General features: G+C 43.3%; 1 protein-coding gene across 1 annotated transcript in view; it reads left to right on the top strand.

Annotated features, from left to right (window-relative positions):
• Positions 1-12,646, top strand: part of rnf13 (ring finger protein 13) — a 47,630-nt gene that overhangs the window by 26,020 nt on the left and 8,964 nt on the right. The window contains exons 5-8 of the mRNA XM_084461704.1: positions 1,159-1,246; positions 2,060-2,150; positions 9,035-9,140; positions 9,392-9,485. Of these exons, the coding sequence (XP_084317830.1) occupies positions 1,159-1,246; positions 2,060-2,150; positions 9,035-9,140; positions 9,392-9,485 (379 nt within the window). The remainder of the gene's footprint in view (positions 1-1,158; positions 1,247-2,059; positions 2,151-9,034; positions 9,141-9,391; positions 9,486-12,646) is intronic.

Genomic DNA, 12,646 nt, shown 5'->3' with positions numbered 1-12,646 from the left:
AACCAACCATAACAGGTTGCCAGCCTAGCTTATGAGTAGGGCAGGCTATGGCCACATTAGCTTTGCAGTAAAAGGCTATAAAAGTCCAAACAAAATGGCTGCCAAACAGGAAATACTTTAAAGACATGCGGAAATATGCATATTTTTTTCTCCAGTAAGGAACTATTTAAATATTATTAGACTATGAAGAGTTATTACTTTTGGTTATATGGTTTTACTATTATCACATTTTCTCTCTCTCTTCAAGCTTTTTTTGTTTTGGAGCCTTATTTTCAGTTATGGTAAAGTAGGAAGAAAGAGGTACTATTTATTGTCATGGTGTGAGGCTCCTGTATTTTCTCAAACTCGTCTCTAGAGCACTTTCTGGGAAAAGGTAATAAACAAATGTGTTGTGGTGTGACAACAGAAGGGAGATTTTAAATACCCCTGAATGGAGCCTGGGCACTCCTTAGTTCATGTTTTCTACTCAGTGAGAGTGAAATTCTATTAAGCACAGTGTTATATCAAGTTGCTATGAAGACACATATTACATACAGGACTACTTTTGTTGCTGATTTGCCAATTGTATAGGCAATACTTGGTATACTCTACATTTCAGGTATCCCTTTTATCTGAATAGACTACAAGGGTTTAACATTCTTTGAATATTTCATTCAAACCCTCTTCTTCCTTAGGCGATGCAGGGTGACACCCATATGAGCCATGTCAAATGCATGGGGATTGAGGGATATGGTTGTGCAGCCTTCTCCCTCTCCCTTCCCTGAGGTCATTTCAGTCACACTGGAGCTAAATGCCTCCCATGAGCCTTTGCAACCCAGCACATGAGAGCTCGGTAATGTATGAGAGTGGAATGTGATGTTGATGTAATGGAACTGTTCAGTGAAGAGTAACCTACCCGGAGCCCTGAAGTGTTGCCGGTCTTGAGTTAATGGTCCGGTCATGTGCTGGAGAAGAGGGTTTGATTCTGATTGGGCCACCTGACACCACCTGATGCTTTTGTGTCCTGGTCAGTAGGCTGATGCTCTTCAGTATAAGGCTTGGGCTCAGTATTTTTGGATGAGGGTCTGGATTCATGGTTAGGGTTAGGTCGTCTGTTTCCTATGAATCAACCAGCAACAACATCACACGACTTAACACCAAGGTTTTGTCTCCCCTCAGGTCCTTAATGCTCAGAAGGCCGGATACAAGGCCGCCATTGTTCACAATGTGGACTCTGATGACTTAATCAGCATGGGATCCAATGATTGTAAGTCTCCTCCCCCTTTTTCTCTCTCTCTCTCTCTCTCTCTGCCCCCTTTCGCTCTCACCTACTATCCCTGTTCACATAAACACACAGACATACAGCACACACTGGTCACCTGCTCATGTTTCCTCATTTCGTATAATGCGTCATTGATTCGGCCAAGACCAGGCCCGGAGCTCTAGGAATAGCTAGCTGGAGCTACAGACAGAGTTCATATCTCATCCTCCTAATGTCATTGTGGAGGAATGTCGTAGCCCTGCGGTACGCCTCCTATGTCTCAACACCATCCAAACGGCCCATAAATTCACCGTGCCCTCGGTTATCCTAGCCTAACCTAGCCGTGCTACTATTCCAAGGAGCATTTGGTTTAGAGAAGGATATGTGCTCTCAAACTGATGTCTTCTTATAAAACTTCAGTCTCTCTACCAGTCTTCCTACAAATGTCTTTCACCGGGCTTCTGTTGGCCTAAGAACGACTGATATGGCCTAAAACGTCATCGATAAGCAGAGTTGTGATGTAGCCCCTAAGCAGCATCACCCCCTGGGCACCAAACAAGGCACTCAGAACACAACTCGGCTTGTGGTGGTCAGCCATGTTTCTGACGGCTGTGTAAGCCTCCCTGGGAATTTCATTTCAGATATCCCAGACATTCACCAGTGGTTGACATTGACACAAAGCAAACCTATTTTTATATTTTTTGATAATCAATTGTTGATGTTAATTACTTGCTTCCAGTGTAATGTTATTTCACGATTTCTTGTTTTTTTTGGCTCCAGTATGTGTTCAAAAATGTATTTGCCCTCTTCTTTTTTTAGTGGATGTTTTGAAGCAGATAGACATTCCATCGGTGTTTGTGAGTGAGGAGACTGCCAACTCTCTGAAAGAGGACTACACATATGACAAGGGGTAAGTGGGAGACCAATGTTTCCACAATGTTCCTCAACATCAAGTCTAATCCAACATGGATTAAATTAATCCTGGTTTAGACTTAATCTAGGTTTAGTAAATATAGGTTTAAACTGACATAACTAATCACAGATGTTTCACATTTAAATTTTAGCCCTGGATTAGTTAAAGGAGTAGTAAATCGAAAAATGCATGTTTAGCCCTGTATTAAGGTCACTTATGATCATATACAATGGTTCAGATCAAAATGTTGACAAAACTAGCACTTTTGAGAAAGTCTGATAATTGCTCTACCACCGTTTTGGTCATACAATGGATGTGGGTGGGCACTGTGAAATCATTCAAAAAACATGTTAAACTCTCAATTTCAAAGACAAGAAACTCACCGAGGTGTTAGTTGGCGTTCTGACATGTAATTCGCCATAAAGTATGATTCTAGTTCATCTGGAAAGGCTTTTAAAAAATATTTTGCATAGAACTATTTAGTTGCAGCACATACTGTACGTGTGTAAACTTCCGCTTGAACTGATTCCGATCTCGCGCAATGCCTTGAAGTAGTTCCGCTTCCTGAATCCCCTCTGCGGATTGATCTACACATCTACAACGGTCGCTTCAATACAAGTCAATGGATTTCATAAAATGATCAATAAAACCCTACAGGATTCATACTTTGCGGTGAATTTGATGACACCAATTACCCCCTCGGTGAGCTACTTGTCTTTGAAATCGAGAGTATAACATGTTTTTGAAAGATTTTTCACGGTGCCCACCCACATCCATTGTATGACCTAAACGGTGGTAGAGCAATTATCAGACTTTCTCAAAAGTGCTAGTTTTGTAAACTTTTTGATCTGAACCATTGTATATGATCATAAGTAACCTTACAACAGGGCTAAACATGCACTTTCCCTTTACTACTCTCTAGTAAACCAGCTGGCTTGTCAAGCTCCATTGCTAATTTAACAAATAATCTAGCTATTAACTCATAACCTTTTGAGTTTTGTTTAGGTTAAGTTGCGTGAGATCACATGTATCTCAGTATTGCTAGCTAGCATTGTTCTTGCCAGCTAACTAACAGAATTGACAGAGCTGTCAATCAAAAGGTGATCTGCCATGCCCCGTCATGAGAAATGGTTAGCAAAATTAGCTGTTTTTGGAGTACGTTTTCTAATACTTCTGAATGTTTATTTTCACTCTGATTTTTGTGGATGCTTAATGAAACACTAGCGTAAGTATTAATTAATTGGGGGAAGATATCTCTATTACAATATCGTTAGAGCTCTGTAAACTAATTAGCTAACTGACTTACAATAATGTCAAGTAAGCTAGCTGAGGCTGTCACTCCTGTCTTGGTTTTGACAGTTGATATGTTGCACAATAAATATACAGAACACGTTCATGACTAGCCATGTTGTCAATAACACTTGAGGTAAACCTGCTCCAGGGGTGGTTTAAATATCCAGGTTAAGACTAGGTTTAGAATTACTGGTGCAACAGACTTAATATTGAATCTGGATTTAAGTGGAAGTTAAACTAAGATTGCCAAAAGGTTAGATTTAACAAAGATTAATTGTAAACTAAGTTTAAACTAGGTCTAAAGTGTGGTGCAACTAGGTTATAAAATAAACCTTGTTTAAGAGTTAGTCCTTGTAGATGCAACCCAGCCTTAGTGTCCCTCAAAAATAGCCTGAAGCAGGCCTTCATTTTTAGCACAACAGTATGGTAGTCTGTTTTTTTTTTTAGCACAACAGTAGTAGACCTAAGTCTTTCATTTGGGTTTGTAATTTAGCAAGATAGACATTCACACCTGTATATTTGGGTTATTTCCCAGTAATTTGCCTGGAAATACTGTATGCCATCTATGTTTAAGTTGAAAACCTTTATTTGTCCCTGTGGGGAAATTCAGGATTCAGAACACTAACAGAAATGTGCAATAATTGAGAGCAAAAAACAGGAATAAATAATTAATCCTAAAAGTGCCAAGTCCATAGAGTCCCTGGGTCTTGGTCTATCAGCTCCAGCTCACTAGATCCATGAGGGTTTGCCAGCCCCACCTGGTTGTAGATGGCTACTGGCACGAAGGACTGTCCAGAGCGCTTTGTGGTCTGACGAGGGGAGACAAGTCTGGCTGAGCTTGCTCCTAGTTAGTTCTTCATTGAGGGGATGTGAACAGAATGTGATTATTGAATTAGCCCATGCATAGGGTCAATGATGTGATGACAGTGTGTGTAGTAAATGGGTGGTATTACCTTGTAACCCATTATTTGTTAAAAGCATTTCTTAAAGGGAAAATACAACATTTCTCTATGTATACAAAGACAAATGGGGTCAAGGGAACTTACTTTAAACTTCATTTAAAGGGGTAGTGTGCTATTTTGTATATTTTATATTTCTGTGCGACTCGGAAATACATTCAGTAGCACCAGTGCAACTTAAAATGCTGGTGGTTTTTCCTGAGTTTTCATCCAGAATAGAACAGACATTTATTTTCTTGTTTAACATTAACGTCAGTTGGTTTCTTTGTTGGAAAGACGACTAATGTTTAGACTACTGTTCTGATTCTGAATCTAGCTGTCATGCGCAGGCAATCTATGTGCGTTAATAAGATCACAGTGCTACTCATCTAAACCAGTGTTTCCCGCTGGTAAGGTTTTGCCATGCCATGGCAAAATCCTTGTCGCCACACCATATATTTGCTACAAAAAATAATAAAACAAATTAGGCTATATACTGTGTCTTAAATTAAAAATGGTTAACTTTCTAAATATTCCTGCCTAAATGCGCTTTCAAAACCATGACAATTTTGTGTCCGCATTTTTATTTTCAACAATAGTTTGGGCCGCGCGCTCTGTGAATTCTGCTTTCTGTGGTCAACTCGCGTGAAGGAATGTTTTCTTCAGCGAGCCTATTACAAAATAATGTAGGCTAGTGTTTAACCAGTGTTTGAATTGGACCAAAATGTGCTGTTAGGCTACCTAGCCTACTCCTCACTAGCGTACATAGCAGTTTAAAATATATGAATGTTTGTAATCAATAAGTGGACTCACAGCGTAGATCTAGATAACGTTCCAGTAAGAAGTGCCGACAGCTCCTGCCCATGTCTGGCCTATTTGGTCTTATCATTCGCTGATGACTACAGGTGGAGACGAGAGTTCTCAGAGCAGTATTAATAGCGACGAAGAAGACAGAGACGGGTGAAGCGAGGAGGAGAGAGCCCGGTCAGAGCGGGTCAGGGGAGGCTCAGGGGGGAGCAGGAGGAGAGAGCCCGGTCAGAGCAGGTCAGGGGAGGCTCAGGGGGGAGCAGGAGGAGAGAGCCCGGTCAGAGCGGGTCAGGGGAGGCTCAGGGGGGAGCAGGAGGAGAGAGCCCGGTCAGAGCGGGTCAGGGGAGGCTCAGGGGGGAGCAGGAGGAGAGAGCCCGGTCAGAGCAGGTCAGGGGAGGCTCAGGGGGGAGCAGGAGGAGAGAGCCCGGTCAGAGCAGGTCAGGGGAGGCTCAGGGGGGAGCAGGAGGAGAGAGCCCGGTCAGAGCGGGTCAGGGGAGGCTCCGGGGGTAGCAGGAGGAGAGAGCCCGGTCAGAGCAGGTCAGGGGAGGCTTAGGGGGAAGCAGGAGGCATCAGTGCCACTGCCAACGAAGGTCTACAGGTAGCCTACAATGCCCAGTGGCAGAACACGTTCCTGTGGCTGGTTTTAAAGGAAGGAAAAATGGTGGGGGGGGGGGGTGCGAATGGTGTGTCGCACATAAAAAGTTAGGTGGAAAGACCGTGTTTGTTTCAGGAGACGCACAGCTGAAACGTGACAGTCTATCTCTCCTTTCTTGTTTGGTTGTTTCTCATGTTTTCCCACTATACAACTCCCCTACACCCATACATTCCACTACATCAAGTCACTTACACCACTGATTTACTGATGCCACATCCCATTTGCTGCATCTTTATAATATTAATAAATTAATACATTTATTCTTACTTCCCCTTTACATTGTGTGTCTCCATTTTTGTTACGGCCAAGAGCCGGTCATAACATAAAAAATAATCATGATAAATTGTTGTCATATGAAAATTGCGGAATTTTCATCCATCCATCCAACCATCTTCATCCGCTTATCCGGGGTCGGGTCGCAGAGGCAGCAGTTCCAGCAGGGGGCCCCAGACATCCCTTTCCCTAGCAGCATCAACCAGCTCTGCCTGGGGAATCTTTAGCCACTCACAGGCCAGTGCGGAGATGTAGTCCCGCCACCTAGTCCTGGGTCTACCCCGCGGCCTCCTCCCAGCCGGACACGCCTGGAACACCTCCCTAGGGAGGCGCCCAGGAGGCATCCTCACTAGATGCCCGAACCACCTCAACTGGCTCCTTTCGACGCAAAGGAGCAGCGGCTCTACTCCGAGTCTCTCCCGGATGACTGAACTTCTCACCCGATCTCTCAGGGAGACCCCAGCCACCCTCCGGAGAAAACTCATTTCGGCCGCTTGTATCCGTGATCTCGTTCTTTCGGTCATGACCCATCCTTCATGACCATAGGTGAGGGTGGGGACGAAGATAGGCCGGTAGATCGAGAGCTTTGCCTTTTGGCTCAGCTCTCTTTTCGTCACAACAGTGCGGTAAAGCGACTGCAGAACCGCACCAGCTGCTCCGATTCTCCGGCCAAACTCCCTCTCCATGGTTCCCTCACTCGTGAACAAGACCCCCAGATACTTGAACTCCTTCACTTGGGGTAAGGACTCATTTCCTACTCAATGCTCAAGTTAGTGCTAGATGCATTCGTGTTCCTCATGTAATTTCTATGGATTACAGTACTGCGATTGTTCATGCTACATTTTTGAATAGGGAAAACAGTCCGCAACGCGAAACTGCACGCAAAAATCTGTTCAAATCTCTTATCACACTAACATGCCTGAAAACCCATATCACACCACCATTAAAGAGCATATCAAACAGGCGATTTGCGAGTTTGAGCTATAGCAATCAAGGTTATATTTTTCTTGGCTAGTGTCTAGACTGTGTCTCCAGCCATCCAAAGTCAACAGTCACCAACAAATTTCCATTCCTGTTTGTGTTCCATGTCTGGTGTGCATTCCCTGCTTTTAAAAGAATCCAAAAAGATAGCCTTTTATTTCAATATCTAATTGTTCAATCTCAATCCCTGCCACTGTGATAACAATATTACTACTGTTCACCTTATTATTTAGTTATGCAGGTAGTAGCTCAGTGGTAGAGCAGGTCTTACAATGATCATAGGGTCGGTGGTTCGAATCCCGCCTCCTCCTGTCCACATGTAGGCAAGACACTGAACCACAAATTGCTCCCAAGGTTAGCACCTTGCATGGCAGCCGTCGCCATTTACCATTTAGGCTATGTTGTAAGAGATGTAAGAAACAGTTCCCCTTGCTTCCAAACCATCATCTTATCTACTTTGTGTTGCTGAATTTTTTTGTTTTATTCTTTCTGGTTTTAGAGCGCAGTCAACTTTTACCAAGAGGACACAATTAAGTTCATCCATTTACCCAACTTCGCCCTAGAGCGCAGCCCGCGCGACCGCAGCCAGTGCGAGCGCATCGTTCCATAGGCCTAGATAAGGCCTGCCGTAGGCTATTTCTTGGTTCACCACAGATCTTCCTGGTATAAAGTTACTCTCTTCATTTTTTCCAATAATCCAAACTCCATATCCAATTCCTATTTTGATTTTGGACCATTGACTCGCACACGAACAAACCAGTTCCTTGGCTGTTGTTCTGCGATTAGGCTGCAGATCCGATTTCAGAATATTATTCCTGATTAAACTGTAGGCTACAACATATTTCAGGGTTTCTTTTGCAAAAACAGACATCTCAGTTTTTGGCCTAGCTATCCTAAATCACATTTGCCCATATTTGCGCGGTGAGGAGAGCGTGCGATTTGGTAGGGAACACAGAAGACTGAGCTGGGGAACCTACAACCCACACGTAAAGCGGCATATCTCAATTAAGGCTTTTTAACCTTGTGCCAGTTACTTTCCTTTCAACGAGAGAATATTAATATTTTAACTGTCTACTTCTTTGGGGGAACTTGTAAACATTGAATACAGTTCCAAGTTTATCCTACGTTATTAACCGCTTGGCTGTTTTTTGTGACTCCTGTTATTCTTATTTCAAAGTTGATATTAACTAGGCTATAGTATCCACTAAGATAGGCCTATGCTTCACTGGCACTGGCATACCTGGTACCAGGACCCACCAGAGCTCAATTTTGAGTGTCATAGAAAAGGGACTGTACTTATGTACATGTGATATTTATATATATTTTTTAACACATTTGTAAAAATTCCTAAAAAATTGATGAGTAAAACATTATTTTAAACCATTTTGGAATAAGGCTGTAACATAACAAAATGTGTAAAAAGTTAAGGGGTGTGAATACTTTGTGAATGCACTGTATTGCTGTACCGATTTTATTGCACAGCCTTAGTGTGAATCTGATATGCCGGCTGGTTGACTTGATCACAAACAATGTAACTCCTAGCAATAAAATTATGGACAGTAAGTAGGCATACGCTTTGTGAGTCTATCGCGAGAGGAAGGCTATAGGCTACTGAAGGTACAGTAAGAATATCCTGCTAGCAACCGTAGCCTAATTCTAAACAGATTTTTGGTCATTCAATGAGTGTACTTATAAACAGCCAATTTACTAAGAAAAGTTCAGGCCCATAAATGCAGCCAATAGGATGGGCCCGGGCCGGGCTCGGACAGAACACGCACAGGCTCGGGTAGGGTCGGCTCTATTTTTTTAGCCCCGATCTAAGCTCTAAGTGCCCTCTAGTGGCCGGCCGCCACTGGAGGTTTATCTAATAGTCACTGACACTTAACACCCCCCCCCCCCCTTGTCATCTCTATGATGGTTGTTCTGCTTGGTAGGGGTCACGTGCTCCTCCTGCCAGACTTCAGCCTGCCACTCGAGTACTACCTGATCCCCTTCCTCATCATCGTGGGGATATGCCTCATCCTCATTGTGGTGTTCATGGTAGGCCTCTCGTTCATCCTCCCTCTGAAAACTGTCATAAGATGGAGATAGTGGTGGTGTCATAGCTTCTGTATGCATCCTAGTATTAATAAATACTATCATTAATAAAATATGATTTTTAAGAAGAAAAACACAAAATAAGAATGATCTGTTGTAGTCATCCTTTTTCTTAGACCTTTGTGGTATGAATACAGACTAGCTAGGGTCCATGACCTGCCAGAGTCCCAGCTAATTGTTGACCTTTCTCTCAGATCACCAAGTTCGTCCAGGACCGACACAGGGCCCGGAGGAGCCGCCTGCGTAAGGATCAGCTGAAGAAACTCCCCATTCACAAGTACAAGAAAGGTAGGCTCTGGGCCTACATAGGCACTCCAGCGACAGGGCAGGGTGGAAGGTATTATTTTTTGTTGGCATGGGTTGCTTGGTTTGTTTGTTGGTTGGTTTGTCAGCGGGATTACGCAAAAGCTACCCGAGCAATTTTCATGAAACTCTGTGGAGCGGTGTTGCACGGGCTACACCCCTAATGGTAGAACCCATAACATTTTTGGAGCAGATCTGAATCGCGGGGCCGGCCCTCATTAAAACATACTACTGAATCACTACTCATCACATCCAACTCACTCACTCTACATTGTTTTGGGGTTTTGGACCTTTTAAAGCTTTGTCCTGAACATATTTTTGCTGCAACCACACTTCTCCATCATGTGACCTGTATGAAAAAAGAAGACATGCATAGAACAGCCACCTGTAAGTCACATGTGGGGATTTACAACAATGAGAAATAATAATTTGAACTTATTCTTACCAACAACAGGCAGTTTTGTGATGAACTGTATTGGGTGCTGAGCCCTCTTATTTCTTTGCTGAAACTGCTCTGGTTGACATCTCTATTTAGTTTTCATTCAATGTTGATAAAGAAACGTTTCCCGTTGAAGTTTATGCAGAGCAACAGAAAATAAACAATACCCAATAGTAAAGAACACTATTGATCACTACTTAAAATATGTGTAGTCTTGCTGTAGTGTTGCGACTACATGCTCACTATACTGTAAGTAGTAAAACCTCTACATGATTGCTATTTAAATAGTCTGTGTAGTAAAGAAGTGGTGTTTTGACTACTAACACCAAGTAGCAAAACTCTCTGCTTAATTACCATTTGTAACGCTACCATTTTGATACATAACTCGGGTCATGAGTAGTACATAAAATACAGATTCACTACACCATTTCTACATGTGACCACATCGCCACTACTACACTCACAGATTTTGTATAGTGATTTAGTAGTACTTTTTAATGAGGGGGCGGTCCCTGTGTGGGGGCACTAGAGACAGGACTGGTGGGTGAGGGGGGAGAGTCTGGAGTGCACTGGACCGTCCTCCACCGGCTCCGAGCCAAGAGGGGGCGCCACAGAGCCGCCCAAACACGATCGCCCATTGACCTCCATTCATTTTTTGAAGCGAAAAATTCCCTCCATTCATTGTCAATGGTGGGGATCAAAACTGACATATCTCGACATGGGAAGGTCACATAGACACAGGGTTTGGATCGCTGCTTTGAATTAGCTAGTTATGCTCGTAGCTACAATCCTGCCAGTGTCATATCTAGCTAGCTAGCTAACTAGCTGAGATACATCAGAGAGCAGAGCCGGAGAGCACCCGTTCAGCTGACCCCAGCTGTGTCAAACCCAGCTGCTCATAAACTGCAATAGTGATGCACCACCAGTATATTTTTTGACATTGGTCGCCTTTAAGTATCAATACCCTAATGTCACTGTACATGCTGATGGCACGTATTCATGGCCGGAGGTATGCACTCTCCGAGAGTCCTTTCTAGTGTGCATTTGGTTTGTATGGTTTTCCTATTAGTCATGAGACGATAATAAACAAAAATGAATCTTTGATGACAAAAACTATGATGAAATCGATTGACATTTTTGTCAACTAATAAAAACTATTCGGGAAGAGATCCCAATCAAAATTATGAGATTTCCGTGGAATTCATGGCTCACACTGAAAAAACTTGAGCACAGGTCAGGAAAGCGCACAGAAATGTAATTCAGTAGCTTTGTCCATCAGTTTCCTCCAGGAGTATATATGACTTAAATTTAAACTAAATATAAACTTAAATTCTAGAGAAATGGTTGAATAATGCATTACACTTGGCTAAACCCATTCGATGTTAGTCGATTAAATCACCGGTTAGTCGACTAAAATCTAAATGCTATTTAGTCAACTAAAACTAGACCAAAACTAAAACAATTCAGATGACTAAAATATGACTAAAAATAAACAGCAATTTTGGCAAAAGACTGTCAAAATGTAACACTGGGATGCAGTAGAATATATCTATCAGGCATATGTCAGGACAGCCAGGTTTGAATGTATGGACTACTGGCTAGTTACTTTGATAGGAGCTGACAGTCACCACCACAGAGGGAGTATCTGTGAGCAAGGGGATGTGTCATAGGAGAACAAAAACTCAAAAAAATAGGGTGTCAAAGTATATTTGCCTTCCTTTGTGTCAACCAGATAAGGAATCATGGGCTTCATGATTGCATAGGCCCATACTTTATGAGGTAATGTCTGCTCGCTCCCTCCCATATCTACTCACTCTTTATCCTCTGCTTCAGTCAGTTGGAACCATCCAGAATCGCATATCCAGAATCAGCTGACCCTCATCTGGGTCCCTAACCTTCACCTTGGGGAGATGAACTCTTTTCTGGCTTCAGCTCTTCTTCGCTAGGTTGTATGACCTATCCAGCAGCAAAATGTTCTGAATGCTCTATGACATCTCAATCCTCCCCCGGAGCTTGGTGCCTATGAGCTAATCGGATTAATGTGGGCTTGGTTTTCCACAAAGCCCCCAGATTAAAGTTCCTCTCTATTGAGAATAGACACAAAGCTGAGCGTGTGGAATTCTGTGGCTCTCTGACTGCAATCTCTGACTGATTGGGAATCGTAAAGGTCTCCTTTTTGTGCGTGGCTGTAAGCCAGTGCGCCTAGGATAGCGTTTGTCCGGTTATTACTCCCTCACTCCCTCCGTTGAATGTTGACCTGCATTTCTCTGTTGGCACCACAAGAGGCAGTAGTCCCAGCACACCAAAATAAAGGAGGACACCAAAATCAACCTGCCGATCTCCACTGCACAAGTAGAGCAGGGGTGAAAGCAATGGACTCCCACGTGGGAGATCGGGGTTCAAGGCCCCGGTGGGGATGATTTTATGGGACTGTACCCCAAACCTCCACATGTTCATCCTTTCACTCCAACCTTTACCCTTTGCCTTATAGATCAGATCCTGTTCCAACCCCAACCCTTATTCTAACCCCAACCCACACTAGGGACTGGAAGAAGGACACCAAAACCAACCTGCCGATTCTCCACTGCACAAGTAGTGGTGAGAGCATAGGACTCCCACCAGGTGGATGACTTTATGGGACTATACCCCAAACCTCCACACGTTCATCCTTTCACTCCAATCTTTTTATCCCTTACCTTTGTCCAGA

Source organism: Borostomias antarcticus (genome assembly GCF_949987555.1).
Source record: "Borostomias antarcticus genome assembly, chromosome: 3".
Lineage (NCBI taxonomy): Eukaryota > Metazoa > Chordata > Actinopteri > Stomiiformes > Stomiidae > Borostomias > Borostomias antarcticus.
This window is presented reverse-complemented; position numbering and strand designations above follow the sequence as displayed.